Here is a 13,201-nt window from a genome sequence, read left to right on the forward strand (position 1 = left end):
CTCTCTCTGTTCAAGCCTCTCAACAGATGACAGCTTTTCAGCATCCACATGCTCCAGCACGAGTGCCTTTTTCTCATAGTCTGTGGGTGAATGCTGCATCCCCCCACGCACTTCCTGACTTACAGGGAAAGAGTTTGTTGTATTATAGTCCTCACCATGGCTTGCAGAAGAATCACAGCTCCAACAAGTGGAGCACTTCCTCCTCCCCCTCCCTCTTTTGCACCGACCTTAGTGTCACCATATTGTTCTCCTCATGTGTCATCACTTTTTCCTTTTCTCTGACTTGGGAGAGAATTGGTGTTTGTAGATCCATTTGTTCTCAAGTTCTGTCAATTGAAACAGTTTTTATAGAGCTCTGCAGCGCTGAAAGGTTAATCTTGTCCAGGCTCTGCAATTGGGGAATTGCTCGCCATGCTTCTCTCTCTATTGGTCACGTAGTCTCCACCAGCACTGCGCAAGCTGTGCCAGCTGCTGGCTCTACTCCGCGCCTTTTCTTCATGCAGGATGCTGAATAAAGAAAAGCTGCTGCCGCTGCTTTTGTCTTTCTGGCCTCAGCATGGCTGGTTAAAAGCGGCTAAGCAAATAAAGTCCGTTGCGAACAATGCCGAGACAACTGCAGCCGCACAGTGCCGCCCTGGCCACATAGTTGCTCGTGACGCTGGGATGGCCTGCAGCAGCATGGCCTGGCAGCTGTGCCAGGAAAGGGTCCAGCGGTCCCCTCTGGAAAGGGGCCCTGGCCGGCCCCGCCGGGGAGGGGGGCCCGACTGGACTCTCCAGTCCTCTGTAGAGAGCAGGGAGCAAGAGAGTTTCCAGCGGGTTTTTTTTTCATTCTTAAATATGTTATCATAGAGGCATTGCCAGCTTTTCTAATTGGCTTAGCAGTGTGCCACTTATCAGAGCTAGCCAGCGATTGGTTTTGCCAGGCACAGAGGAAGCTGCTAGCAGCTCCTCACAGAGTATCACTTCCGTGGTTTTTTCCCCTTCACCAAAAATCAATTATTGCTAAACCAGCACAGACACCTTAGCTCTTACCCTGTCCTTTTCACTACTAGTTCACGTCTCCAACAAAATCCACAAAACAATGAAAACCAAGAAAAGAATAACAAGGTGTTTTGCTTGATACTACCCTGGAGAAGTAGAGTTTGCTGACCATTCTACTCGGAAGCAGTGTCATGCTACTGGTGCATGCACCATGGCTTGAGAATCCATCTCTTGATAGCAACTGCCTGCAGTTCAAGGTCCATATATAGTCCTGATGTAGAAATAGACTGGTTTCCTAAGGAAACAAGGCTAATGTCACACTGGGTTTGTGTATATGTGAATGCACACATAAGCTCCTTGCCTGCCTGCATGATCCTTTCTTCAATGTTGTTAGAATATTTTGTCCAGTTTTAATAAAATTTGATGCAAGAACAGAAATCTTTGTGATAAAATACTCCAAAAACTTTTGTTCAACTTATTCACTGGCCAGAAGAAATGGACCCCTGAGGGAGAGGAAAGGGAGTGCTGCATGCAGAAAATGATGCTGGAGTAACGCAAGCACGTACATGAAGGACTCATAGCCCTGTGCATCCCAAAACCTCTGCAAACAAAGACAGAACCAGTAAAGAGGTTTGCAGCTCTGGGTGCTGTAGTAGGCATAGGGACAGGCGTTCGGAAGATTTCGGGCTGTGACGGAAAATTACAGGAATCCTTCTACCCCTCTCCCCATAGATAAGGATCACCCTTGGAATGTAGCCAGACGTGTAGCCCCCCTAACCTATGCATGCCAGTAACTTTCCACTCCATACTAACCCTAGAAAGTATAGCCAAACCCCTGTCTGACGTAGAGAAGCCCCTTAGTCCATAAATACCCTCGAGACCCCTCAATAAACGCCTTTAACCGTCCACCACATTGGTGTCAGCGTCCGTTATTGGCCCCGAGGGACCCCAAGGAGGGGATTGCCGTGCTGGACTCCGAAACCAGGTCACCGCGGCCTTCACAAGAAGGCAACATAGTGGTGCCGAAACCCGGGACCGGGAACGAGTCCGGGCGACGGGGGAACTCCTGGCCAGGGGACAGCACTCAACGCCGGAACGGCTATAGCAAAGAAGGGGGACGCCCCGGGACCCGCGATTCGTATGGAAGCGATAGCGAAGGTCGTAAGTTTGATACATATGCAATGGGGAATCAAATGTGAGCTCAAGAATTTTAATCTCGCATTGACGAGACTCTTGGAGCTTGGGGTCATTGCTCGACCCATAGATATATTACGCTCTGAGGTGTGGCAGAAATGTACTGTCGCGCTAGCAGAGGACACAAAAGCCACAGGCAGCAGCAAAAGCCTGAAAGCGTGGGGGAAGGCAGAAGCCGCCCTACGCAAAGCATTAGAAGAACAGGAGGCGTGGAACACTGCGCGCTCCTGTCTGTTAATCACGCCGCAGCGGGGGGAGGGGGCGATAACGCGAACCCCCCCCGGTGGCGAACCGATTGAAAACGGGGAAACGCGGGGGCCGGGCGCATCCCATCCCTCCCCGAGCCCAGAGCCCCCGGAGCTCCCGGGAGACCCGCGGACCCCTTCGGGGGACCCGCCGGGGCCCAGACCACCTCCGGAGCCCCCCGGGGTGCCCGCGGACCCCTCGCCCATCCCTTCCCCGCCGATAGCCGACTTAGCGCAAGAAGCGGAGGGACTCGCACGGTCCTTTTGGGAGGGATTGGCGGCAGAAGCCCGAAATATCGAGAGGGCTGGCGCGCGGGCGAGCGGCGGAGGGGATCCGCCGCCCTACCCGTTTGAATATGGCGCGGGTGGCCGGGAGGAGGGGCGGAGCCCGCCAGCCCGCGGCGGGAAGAACCCGGAGACGCGGCCAGCCGCGAACACGCATGCGCGGGAAACCAGCGCTGAGCCCATGCCCAGCCAGGAGCTGTGGATCCCAGCAGACGCGCATGCGTGGGGGTGCGACAGAGGGCGGACACTCGCTCGGGAGCCGCGCCCACTGATGCCACCATATATGGGAGAGATCCCTCCCTGCGGGAGGCAGGGCGAGCCCAGGGGGCGGGAGCGGCACCGCCCCCGAGGGGAGGAGCGGGGCCGAAGCCGAACAAAACGGCAGCAGAGACCGGAAGTTCACTGGCAGTCGACTTCCGACTCTGAAGGGAGCCACAGCTCCTCGGATTGCTCTACAGAGCCCACCGAGTCCAGCAGCGACTCGGAAGCAGAGAAAACTGAATCAATGCGGTTTCGGACGAAACCAAGTGAAACTTTTAAAACAATCGAGAACCAGCCCCAATACGAACTCACCGACTGGGGTAAAATCAAAATCGAATGCGCGGGATGGGCACCCGCAGCATCGGTGCATGCCTTCCCGGTGAGAATTACAGGACCCCAGGGGAACCAGCAAAGAACATATACTCCCGTTAATTCCAAAGACGTTCAAACAATAGTAAAAGCTATTTCGGAAAAAGGAATTAACTCAGGAGTAGTTTCCACTCTCGTGGACGGTCTTTTTAGCAATGATGATTTACTCCCTTTTGATATAGTGCAAATAAGCCGTATGCTTCTTGAGAGGGAGGGGACATGCGGGATTCAGCCCCCTCCAGCTATGGATGCGAGACGGCCCATCTATGCCAACCCATAGTGGGGCAGGGGATCTTCATACCCTATGCTCCCACAGGCAAAAGCACACAGAAAGGGAGAAACATGACCTACCGCAAAGCCTAGCCCACAAGGGTCACCGAGGTCCCGACTGGCGATGAGGAAGCCTTCCAGATAGGCCGCTCAGCCAGGTCGGACTCGGACCCAATCCTTCGCATGTTAGAAGCTACCTTTCTATCCCTGAATGAATCTAACCCTAACCTAACCGACTCCTGCTGGCTTTGTTACGATGTTAAACCCCCCTTTTACGAAGGAATCGCTTTAGATACCCCCTTCAGCTATTCCACAGCCGATGCCCCTCGCCAGTGCAGATGGGACACACCCCGCAAAGGAATTACCCTGAGTCAAGTCACAGGTCAGGGCAGATGCTTTGGCAATGCAACCCTAGCTAAGCGGAAAGGCGACGTCTGCGCCGAAGTAGTTGAGCCTGACAGGAAGAATAATAAGTGGGTAGTCCCATCCGCATCCGGAATGTGGGTTTGCCAGAGATCTGGAGTGAGTCCCTGCGTGTCTCTTGCCAAATTCGATAACTCTAACGAATTTTGTGTCCAAGTTCTGATCATCCCTAGGATCCTGTACCACTCAGACGAGGAGGTGTACCACCTTCTCGAGGAAAACAGCCGGCTCCACAAGAGAGAGATATTAACAGGTATAACCATCGCAATGCTGCTCGGCCTAGGAGCGGCTGGAACAGCAACAGGTGTCTCAGCCCTAGCAACTCAACACCAAGGACTGTCTCAGCTGCAGATGACCATCGATGAGGACCTGCAGAGGATCGAGAAGTCCATTTCCTTTCTAGAAAAGTCAGTCTCCTCGCTCTCGGAAGTGGTCCTGCAGAACAGGAGAGGACTGGATCTCCTGTTCATGCAGCAAGGGGGCCTGTGTGCCGCCTTGAAAGAAGAATGTTGTTTCTACGCTGACCACACAGGAATCGTTAGAGACTCCATGGCAGAACTCCGAAACAGACTGGCTCAGAGACAGAAAGACAGGGAAGCCCAACAGGGCTGGTTCGAATCCTGGTTCAATCAATCACCATGGTTAACCACCCTGATTTCTACCCTAATAGGTCCATTGGCAATGCTGCTTTTAGCTATTACCTTCGGGCCATGCCTGCTGAACAAGCTAGTCTCATTCGTTCAGGCCCGCCTAGAATGGACTAACATCCTGTTCGTGGGACAGCAACAGTTACTGTGAATTCAACAGAGAACACTACCAGTCACAAGAGACTTGCCTGGCAGAAACTTACTCAGGTTTCCCAAGACCCTTTTCCCTAGCCAGATCTCAACCTCCTACCTCATTTCAGTGCCTATGTATAAGACTACCTCGTTCATTTGTGAAAGAGGGGGGGGAAGTGTAGTAGGCATAGGGACAGGCGTTCGGAAGATTTCGGGCTGTGACGGAAAATTACAGGAATCCTTCTACCCCTCTCCCCATAGATAAGGATCACCCTTGGAATGTAGCCAGACGTGTAGCCCCCCTAACCTATGCATGCCAGTAACTTTCCACTCCATACTAACCCTAGAAAGTATAGCCAAACCCCTGTCTGACGTAGAGAAGCCCCTTAGTCCATAAATACCCTCGAGACCCCTCAATAAACGCCTTTAACCGTCCACCACATTGGTGTCAGCGTCCGTTATTGGCCCCGAGGGACCCCAAGGAGGGGATCGCCGTGCTGGACTCCGAAACCAGGTCACCGCGGCCTTCACAAGAAGGCAACAGGGTGCACATGCCATTGTGTCACATCTCTAACACATCTCTGTTAGCCTGGAGACCATGGTGCTTTTGAAACAACCAGTGTGCACTGAGTTGGCCAAGCCTTTATGAGGCTGCCAGGAACAGCACCTATCCCCTCCTGTGGTTCAGTAGTGGGGGACCTCCAGCTGGACCGCCAGCTGGACCCCCAGCTTCCTGCACTGGTCCCAGTTACTTCCCCTATTGCTTCCCTGCAGCATCTCCTAATCCCTAAAACCAGCACTGGGGACATTTTATCATGGTTTGAGAAGAGACGCCCAGCACAAGCAAACAAGGAAATGTCACAGAAGGCCATTGAAATTCAGCAGTGGGAGAGAGGGACTTCTGCAAAACAAAACCTGTCCTCAACACAGATGGCTCCCGCAAGCCCTGGTCATATGGCAGCTAATTAAATACACTAGTCTTCCTCCTTTGGCACTCCATATTCAGCAGTAAAAGCCTGCTTACACTTCTTCAACCCATCCCTTCCCAGCCAGATGTTTGCTTCCTTAAGAAATACTTGGCTACATTAAAAAAAAAAAAAAAGGTCACAATCGTTTGGGAGCAGGCAGACAGTGAGATATGGGCATCATCTGGCTCAGGCAGAGGACCCAGCTGGCCCAGCTGGAAAAGACACTGTGCCTTATTCCCATCACAACATATCCATGACACGATGCAAGACAGGCGCTTCTCTAGCAGGCCTTGGAGAAGGAGAATGAAGGGTAACAGCTGAGATCCAACCCTCCCTGCTCATCACAGGGAGGATTAAACCACCTTCAGGAGGGACCAGCCTCCTCCATGTGACTACAGGGGAGCCCAGGAGGACTCAGAGTCCAGTTTGGGCACCTCAGGTGCCTTCAAGGACCAAGATGAACCTGGGCCTGAGTGGTTCTCAGCTCAGAGCAAAACTGCTTTCTTAAGCTCTGAAGTTTTTACAAAGAAATCAATGCCTGCTCTCTTTTTGGGTAGAGCCCAAAGTAGTTATGGCATCCACAACTCTGGGCAACCTGTTTCAGTACCTCACCACCCTTTGGTGGGAGGGCATCAAACTGCAGCTGTTTCATTTGTGCCATCAGCAATATGGTACATAGAAAAGCTAGCCAAAAAAAGAAACCTGTGATGACTATCAAAGAGCTGAGTTTGTGTAGCATTGCACCCATACACTTGTGTAGAAAGGCTGTAAAAACTCTAGGAGCCTCCTGCCTGTTAGAGCAGCTCTTAATTGGTCTCTCAGCTGCTCAAAAGCTAGTTTCACCTTAAAGGCAATTAGAAGAATGCATCCCTACTGTGCTGGCACTTCTGGGGCTCTTCCACTATTCCATAATCTAGGAAGAGGCTGAGGTTTACTCTGCTGGTGTGAGCTTCAGATACCTGGCACCAGCATAATTTAGAGCAGCCTCAAGGCTTTGCTTAGAAAGAGTAGGGATCAAACCAGCACTGATAGAGTTTGCTCCTCCTCAGGGGGAATAATAAATTCAGGTGCTACTTCATGAGGTGCAAAACAACTGCTCCCACCCACCAGACACAAGAATAGCACTTGCAGATCAGGTTATGCTGAGCTTATATACAGTCTGTGGGGCCTCTATATATTCCCTGTATCCATGAGCAAGGTGGTAAACTCAAATAATAATGCTGCTTTCATGTGCAAGGTAAATGTGTACATTGGGCCAAACTCTCCTGGCAAAAATCCACAGAGGACAGTGGAGTGATGCCAGCTGAAGGTCTGCCCCACTGGTTTACATGCATTGTTCCCTCCTGCTGCTGCCAGTAGCTGCTTTTCTGGAGTTTGTGCTGATTAAAGCAACAGACAATCAAGCAGCCTAACTCTGAAATATCAAAACCACCAGAGTCATTTAAATGTGACAATCACTTTTTTCTTTAACAACTACTGTAGCTCTCAGTGGTTCTGCAAGGACATGCAGAACCATTGTTCTGTGGGGGTGTCCTGTGCAGGGCCAGGAGTTGGACTCAATGATCTTAGTGTGTCCCTTCCAGTTCAGGATATTCTATGATTCTATGCAGAAGGCTCCTGCATGCTCCCAGGGAAACCCATAGCTGGACCAGACAGGTACAGCTCCATGTTTCAATTTGCTGCTTCCTCTTAACTATCTTCCCCCCCAAAATTTCTGTAACTACTGAGACACACACATTGGCCATGAAAGTAATTGTGCTGCCAGCACTGGAACCCCTCCCACTCATTTCCAGTCTCCTCCTCCTCCTCCTGTAGTGACTTTCATCATATCTGCAAATATTCAGGAGGAAAGGGAAGTGGAAATAAGACGTTGCTTGGTGCTAAGAAGACAGCCCATTCCTCTCAAAAGGTGGGAAAATTTCAGTGTTATAAGGCCAAATCTCTGCTGTGGTAAAAAGAGCTACTTTTTTCATGCACATAGATGATGCCATTTAGCAGTATTCTGAGAAAAAAAAAATCACCTTAAATTGTTACTTTCCTTTCAAGTTCAGCTTCTAAGAGAAGTGCTCTCAGAGTGAGCAGTGTTAATCCCCTTGGACTCTTCCTTAATTCGATGGGAAATGTTGATGCTTCAAGAAGTGATTTAGAGTTTTGAAAATTTTGGTCTCAGTCAGTCTGCCAAGAAAGCTGTGTCCAGGGAGAGCTGTTAGCAATTATCCTCCTCAAGGCTTCAAGTAGCCCTTTGAGTATTCAAGTGTGTATGGGAGGAGAGGGATTCAAGCTGCATGAGCAAGAAAGCCAAGTCATGCCCCGAGCTCTGATCAGTGGGTGTCTACAACCTAGATGAATTTGTCCAGGTTTTGGAGATACTCATGAGTCTTTCATCAAATTTGGGTTCCTGTCTGAACTCATCATGATGCCCACATGCTACTAAGGAGACAGAGTATCCTGGGCTACATCAAAAGAAGTGTGGCCAGCACATTGAGGGAGATGACTCTGCCCCTCTACCACTCTGGTGAGATCACACCTGGAGTGCTACATCCAGCTCTGGGGTCTCCAACACAGGAAGGACATTGACCTATTGAAGCAAGTTCAGAGGAAGGACACCGAGATTATTAGAAGAATGGAACACCTCTCCTATGAGGAAAGGCTGAGAGAGTTGGAGTTGTTCATCCCTTAAAAAGCGAAGGCTTTGGGGTGACCTAATTGTGGCCTTCAAGTACCTGAAGGGAGCCTACAAGAAAGATGGAGAGGGACTTTTTACAAGAGCATGTAGTGACAGGAAAAGGTGGAATGGCTTCAAACTGAAAGAGAGTAGATTTAGATTAGATATTAGGAATAAATTCTTTCTTGTGAGGGTAGTGAGGCACTGGCACAGGTTGCCCACAGGTCATGCATGTCCCATCCCTGGAAGTGTTCAAGGCCAGGTTGGATGGAGCTCTGAGCAACCTGGTCTAGTGAAAGGTGTCCCTGTCCATGGAAGGAGGGTTGGAACTAGATGATCTTTAAGGTCCCTTCCAACACTCTCTGCTCTGTACTGGTGCAGCTTTACCTCGAGTCCTGTGGGCAGTTTTGGGCCTCATAACATAGAAAAGACATTAAGCTGTTAGAGAGCATCCAAGGGAGAGTCACGAGGATGGCGAAGGGTCTGGAGGGGAAGCCTTGTGAGGAGTGGCTGAGGTCACTTGGTCTGTTCAGCCTGGAAAAGAGGAGACTGAGGTCAGACCTCATTGCAGTCTTCAACATCCTCACGAGAGGCAGCAGAGAGGCAGGTACCAATCTCTTCACTCTCATGACCAGTGACAGGACACGAGGCAACAGTATGAAGCTGAGTCAGGGGAGGTTTAGGTTAGATGTTCAGAAAAGGTTCTTCATCCAGAGGGTGGTTGAGCACTGGAATGGGCTCGCCAGGGAAGTGGTCACACCACCAAGCCTGACAGAATTCAAGAAGTGTTTGGACAATGCTCTTGGGCACATGGTGTGACTCTTGAGGATGGTTCTGTGCAGGGCCAGGAGTTGGACTCAATGATCCTTGTAGGTCCCTTCCAACTCAGCTAATTATATGATTCTATGAGTCTATTTGTACTGTGATAAAGCCTCAACCTGACTAAAGCTCCTTCGTCTAATGCCTAGGACAGTAAACAGCACTACACCCAAAAAGACGTGAGTAGTCACCAGATGTCCCTCTCCTGACTAGCGCTGCTTAAACACTCAAACTAAATTTATTTTAAGACTAATTGTAGGTGACACTACTGAAAAATCAAGCTAATGGCAAAACAAAATGGTTAAACAGATCATACAAAGAAAGGATTTTCTTATTTTCTTTCTTTTCCCTTTCCTCTTCCTCTCCTTCACTAAATGAAAAAATAAAAAGATCAATTTTTACCCAAACTTAAAGTACCAAAAATTTCTCCCCAGAAGGATATTTCAAGATGTTATGCATCTGGGAGAAAATGAGACTTATACTGGAAGCATTTTCTGAAACATAACTATACTGTTTCTCACAAAATGCTGTCCCGCTTAACGAAGCCCTTTGCCTGGTAGACAGGAATGGATTCAGTTGTTCACAATGCACATTCCTGTATTATTAAAATGCAGGTGAAAGCTTTAACTGCCAAAAGACTGAAGCATTAGCACTCAGGCACAAAGCAGTTTAGTAGTGGGCTCCTTCATTTACCACTCATGCAATTATTAATCTTAAACCTCAATTGCACATAAAAATAAAAGAAGCCTGGCTGAACTTTTGATCCCTTCTGAATTGGTTAATCTGAAGCATAGTTCAAGATCATCTCCGCAGTGTATGCAGTGATGCAGGATGACACCCACTCTGTGTTACTTCCTGCATGGCCAAGCAAGGCTTTGCAAACCTTGCAAAGGTTATGTCTTGGACACAAACTGTTTGAGTAAGTTTAATCCCCTCCTCTCCCTCTGCTTTCAGGAGAAAAGGAAAATACAGAAAGAATAAGACTTACCTTCTTTCTGGAGTGTGGTCTGTCATCCTCTTTAGTTGCCTTGCTATTTTTACCAGCTCGAGAAAGCTTCTCCTCCCCAGACTGCTTGATGGTGATTTTGATCTCAGGAGGGCATATATAGTTCTCCAAGTTCTTTGGGGGCTTCTTAGCTCTCTTGGTGGTCTGGATCTTTAGTTTTAAACTCCCCTCTGTAAAGTTAGCCTCCTTGATGGAAAATTCCTGCTCCTCCAGGCTGTTTCCCACCACCCATTTCTCACTGTCTGCATTGGAAGTGGAATCCACATCTCTCCCAGAACCCAGCTTGTCCTCTTCCTCAGGCTCCAGCCTCTTGCCACTCACCAGGATCCCTTTCCCCGATCCTGCCACAGGCAGCATCGCCTCCTTCACACAGCAGGAGGCAGACAGAGGCTTCACAGAGGTGACAGTGGCTCGCAGAAAATCTGCATTACCCCCCCCTTGCCAAGAACAGCCCAGAGTCGCTCTGGGCTCCATAACAATACTGCAACACCCTGGAGTTTTATCAGAGGGAAGGGGAGTGCAGGAGGGGATGAGGAAAGCAAGGGCAGATACGATCCAAGGGAACGAATGGCAACTGTCCGCCAAATTCAATGTCCTAATTGCCCAAAGGCTGCAAGGAGCTCAGAAGAGACCAGATCTGGCACTGTTAAAAGAAGAGAGAAGAAAAAAAGGAAGTTAGCATGTGCACGCATATGGAACATGAGTGTGGAGCTGATTGAAGCAGAGCACAGAGCACGCTTGGGCTTCCCCTGCATCTCAAGGTCTTTCCTTGAAGCAAAGACTTGCCAACATTTCTGGGGGCTGGAACTGGTATCACAAAGCAAGGAACAATAACCACGTGTATTGCTAAATTGATGAAAAAAAATATATGTAGTCTAAGTGTAAATGCCTTTAACTCAACTTGGGAAATAAATAAAATAAATGAGCAGACAACCAGCTTTCCACAGTCATAAACCCTTGTTGCTTCGAAGTGCTTGCTGTCACAGGGTTTTTCCAAAGGGAAAATAATAGATGCAGATGCTTGCCTTGGGTTAAACAATACTCAATGACCAGAGTACAGAAAACATGGCACTGCCCTATGAATGAGTGTCTTGGGTTACAATGCAAGATGTAACCAAAAGTATGTATTCTATCACCATCTATTAAAACCAGGTGGGGCAGTGTTCTTTATCTCTTCCATGACTTATCCCTGATAACTCCCTCTGGGTGGGATATCCTCTGTTAATGGGCCATCAAGCCTCACTGCATGACTCATAAATCTACATCATCCCATTGTGAGATGTTCTGCCCAGGGGGAGGAACCAAGCATTACTACCTGGATATAATCAGAGATGTGGAACACCATGGGCAGCCTTACCTACTGGATTCCCAGAGAACAAGAGCTACATCACCACCACTGGACCTTCAGAGGAAGACCAGACCCTTCTACAGGATCACCTCTTCAACAGAACCACATCTATCACTTCAAGAGGACTGCAGCCACCATTTAATGGGACTGCTAGCACCACCCTGAAAAACAGGGTGTCAGGTTGTATCCTGACTCTGTCAGTGTTTCTGTACTATTGCATTTATTTTAATTTTCCTATTAAATTGTATTTCTGACTTGGGATCTCCCACTGGTTTGCTTTCAAACTGCTACATATTTTGGCTCCCAATGTAGGGCCAGTCCTGAAAAAGTCAGAATTGCAATTTCGTATTGCAGAAGCCACCTATTCACCATGATGCTCAACATGTTTACATGGTGTTGTACCTTGCTCTCTGTATTTTTCCGCACATAGGGAACTGCCTGCCTGTTGTAATGCTTCTGTTGATATCAGGGTATGGTATAAAAATTTCTCTATTTGTTTATTATGTCTACTGCATGATAACCTCCTAGGCAATGAACATCATTTGGAATATATACTCAGTTTTGTTTGCTTTTCCTAGTCTGGGCTGCTACGTCTGGGGCCTCCTCAACAATTGCACCCAGCCCCTAGCAGGAAGAGCAGAGAGTGGGTTCTTCCAGCTTTTCAGGCCTGACACAGCCATTTTTGAAAATATTGAGTTCTCTCTGGGTGTCTAGGGTGGCATAATCCTGTTGTCAGTTCTGCTTTCTCTTCTCTCTATGACCTGCACCGTGTGCACCATGCTTAGAAATACAACACTACTTGGTGTGGTACAGTGTCTTCTTGAAGAGGAGGAGAAAAGAAGCAAGTCAGGAGGCACCATGTCTATGCAACCTGTCACAAGGAGAAAAGGAACAAAAAGAGTAGTCAATGCTTCCACACAAACCAACACCAAGTCAGAAATGCCTAAGCCCATAGCAGTTGCCCCTGTTCAAAAGAAGAAATCAAATAGCAAATCAGTCTTCATAATGACTGATGTGGAGGCAGCTAGACCTTCACACCCAGCAGAAGAGACAGAGCCAGAGATCATCACTGGGTCTCTATCCCTGGGTCAGCTGCGTGACCTGTGGAGGGAGTTCACCTGTCAGACAAATAAGTCCATCCTGACCGGGCTGCTCTGCCTCTGGGATGCTAAAGCCAATGACACCATTCTGGATGGAAATGAGGCCAGGCAACTGGGATTCCTGTCCTGGGATGTGGTCATTGACCAGGGGATTGGGAGAACTCAGGAAGCTCTCAGCCTCTGGTGGCAACTGCTGGTGAGCAGGGATAGATACCTTTGTAAAGAAGACCTCCAGGTGCAGCAAAGGAAAATGGAGCACAATGAAACAAGGTATTCGATGCCTAAGGGAATTGGCTGTGCTGGAGATCATTTGCTCAGAAGGCAAAAGATTCCCTAAGAGCCCAGATGGTGTCCAGTGCACGTCACAAATGTGGTTGAGATTCACATGACTTGGACCAGAGATATACTCCCGTTACCTAGTGGCACTGCAATGGAGGGAATGAGAGGACAAGGTGGGAATGTTAGTTAACAAACAAAGAATTTACGAG

At 48.9% G+C, this 13,201-nt stretch overlaps 1 protein-coding gene across 4 annotated transcripts in view; it reads right to left on the minus strand.

The window, feature by feature from the left end:
• The window catches only part of LOC136568519 (SET-binding protein-like), a 237,074-nt gene that overhangs the window by 188,341 nt on the left and 35,532 nt on the right, over positions 1-13,201 (minus strand). For all 4 annotated transcript variants that reach the window (XR_010785231.1, XM_066568528.1, XM_066568527.1 and 1 more), the window contains exon 2: positions 10,248-10,908. Coding sequence is in view for 3 of the 4 variants with exons in the window: in XM_066568528.1 (XP_066424625.1) it covers positions 10,248-10,739 (492 nt within the window). In the remaining variant the exon portion in view is untranslated. The remainder of the gene's footprint in view (positions 1-10,247; positions 10,909-13,201) is intronic.

The sequence above is a fragment of the Molothrus aeneus genome, chromosome W (genome assembly GCF_037042795.1).
Source record: "Molothrus aeneus isolate 106 chromosome W, BPBGC_Maene_1.0, whole genome shotgun sequence".
In the NCBI taxonomy this organism is placed as follows: Eukaryota; Metazoa; Chordata; class Aves; order Passeriformes; family Icteridae; genus Molothrus; species Molothrus aeneus.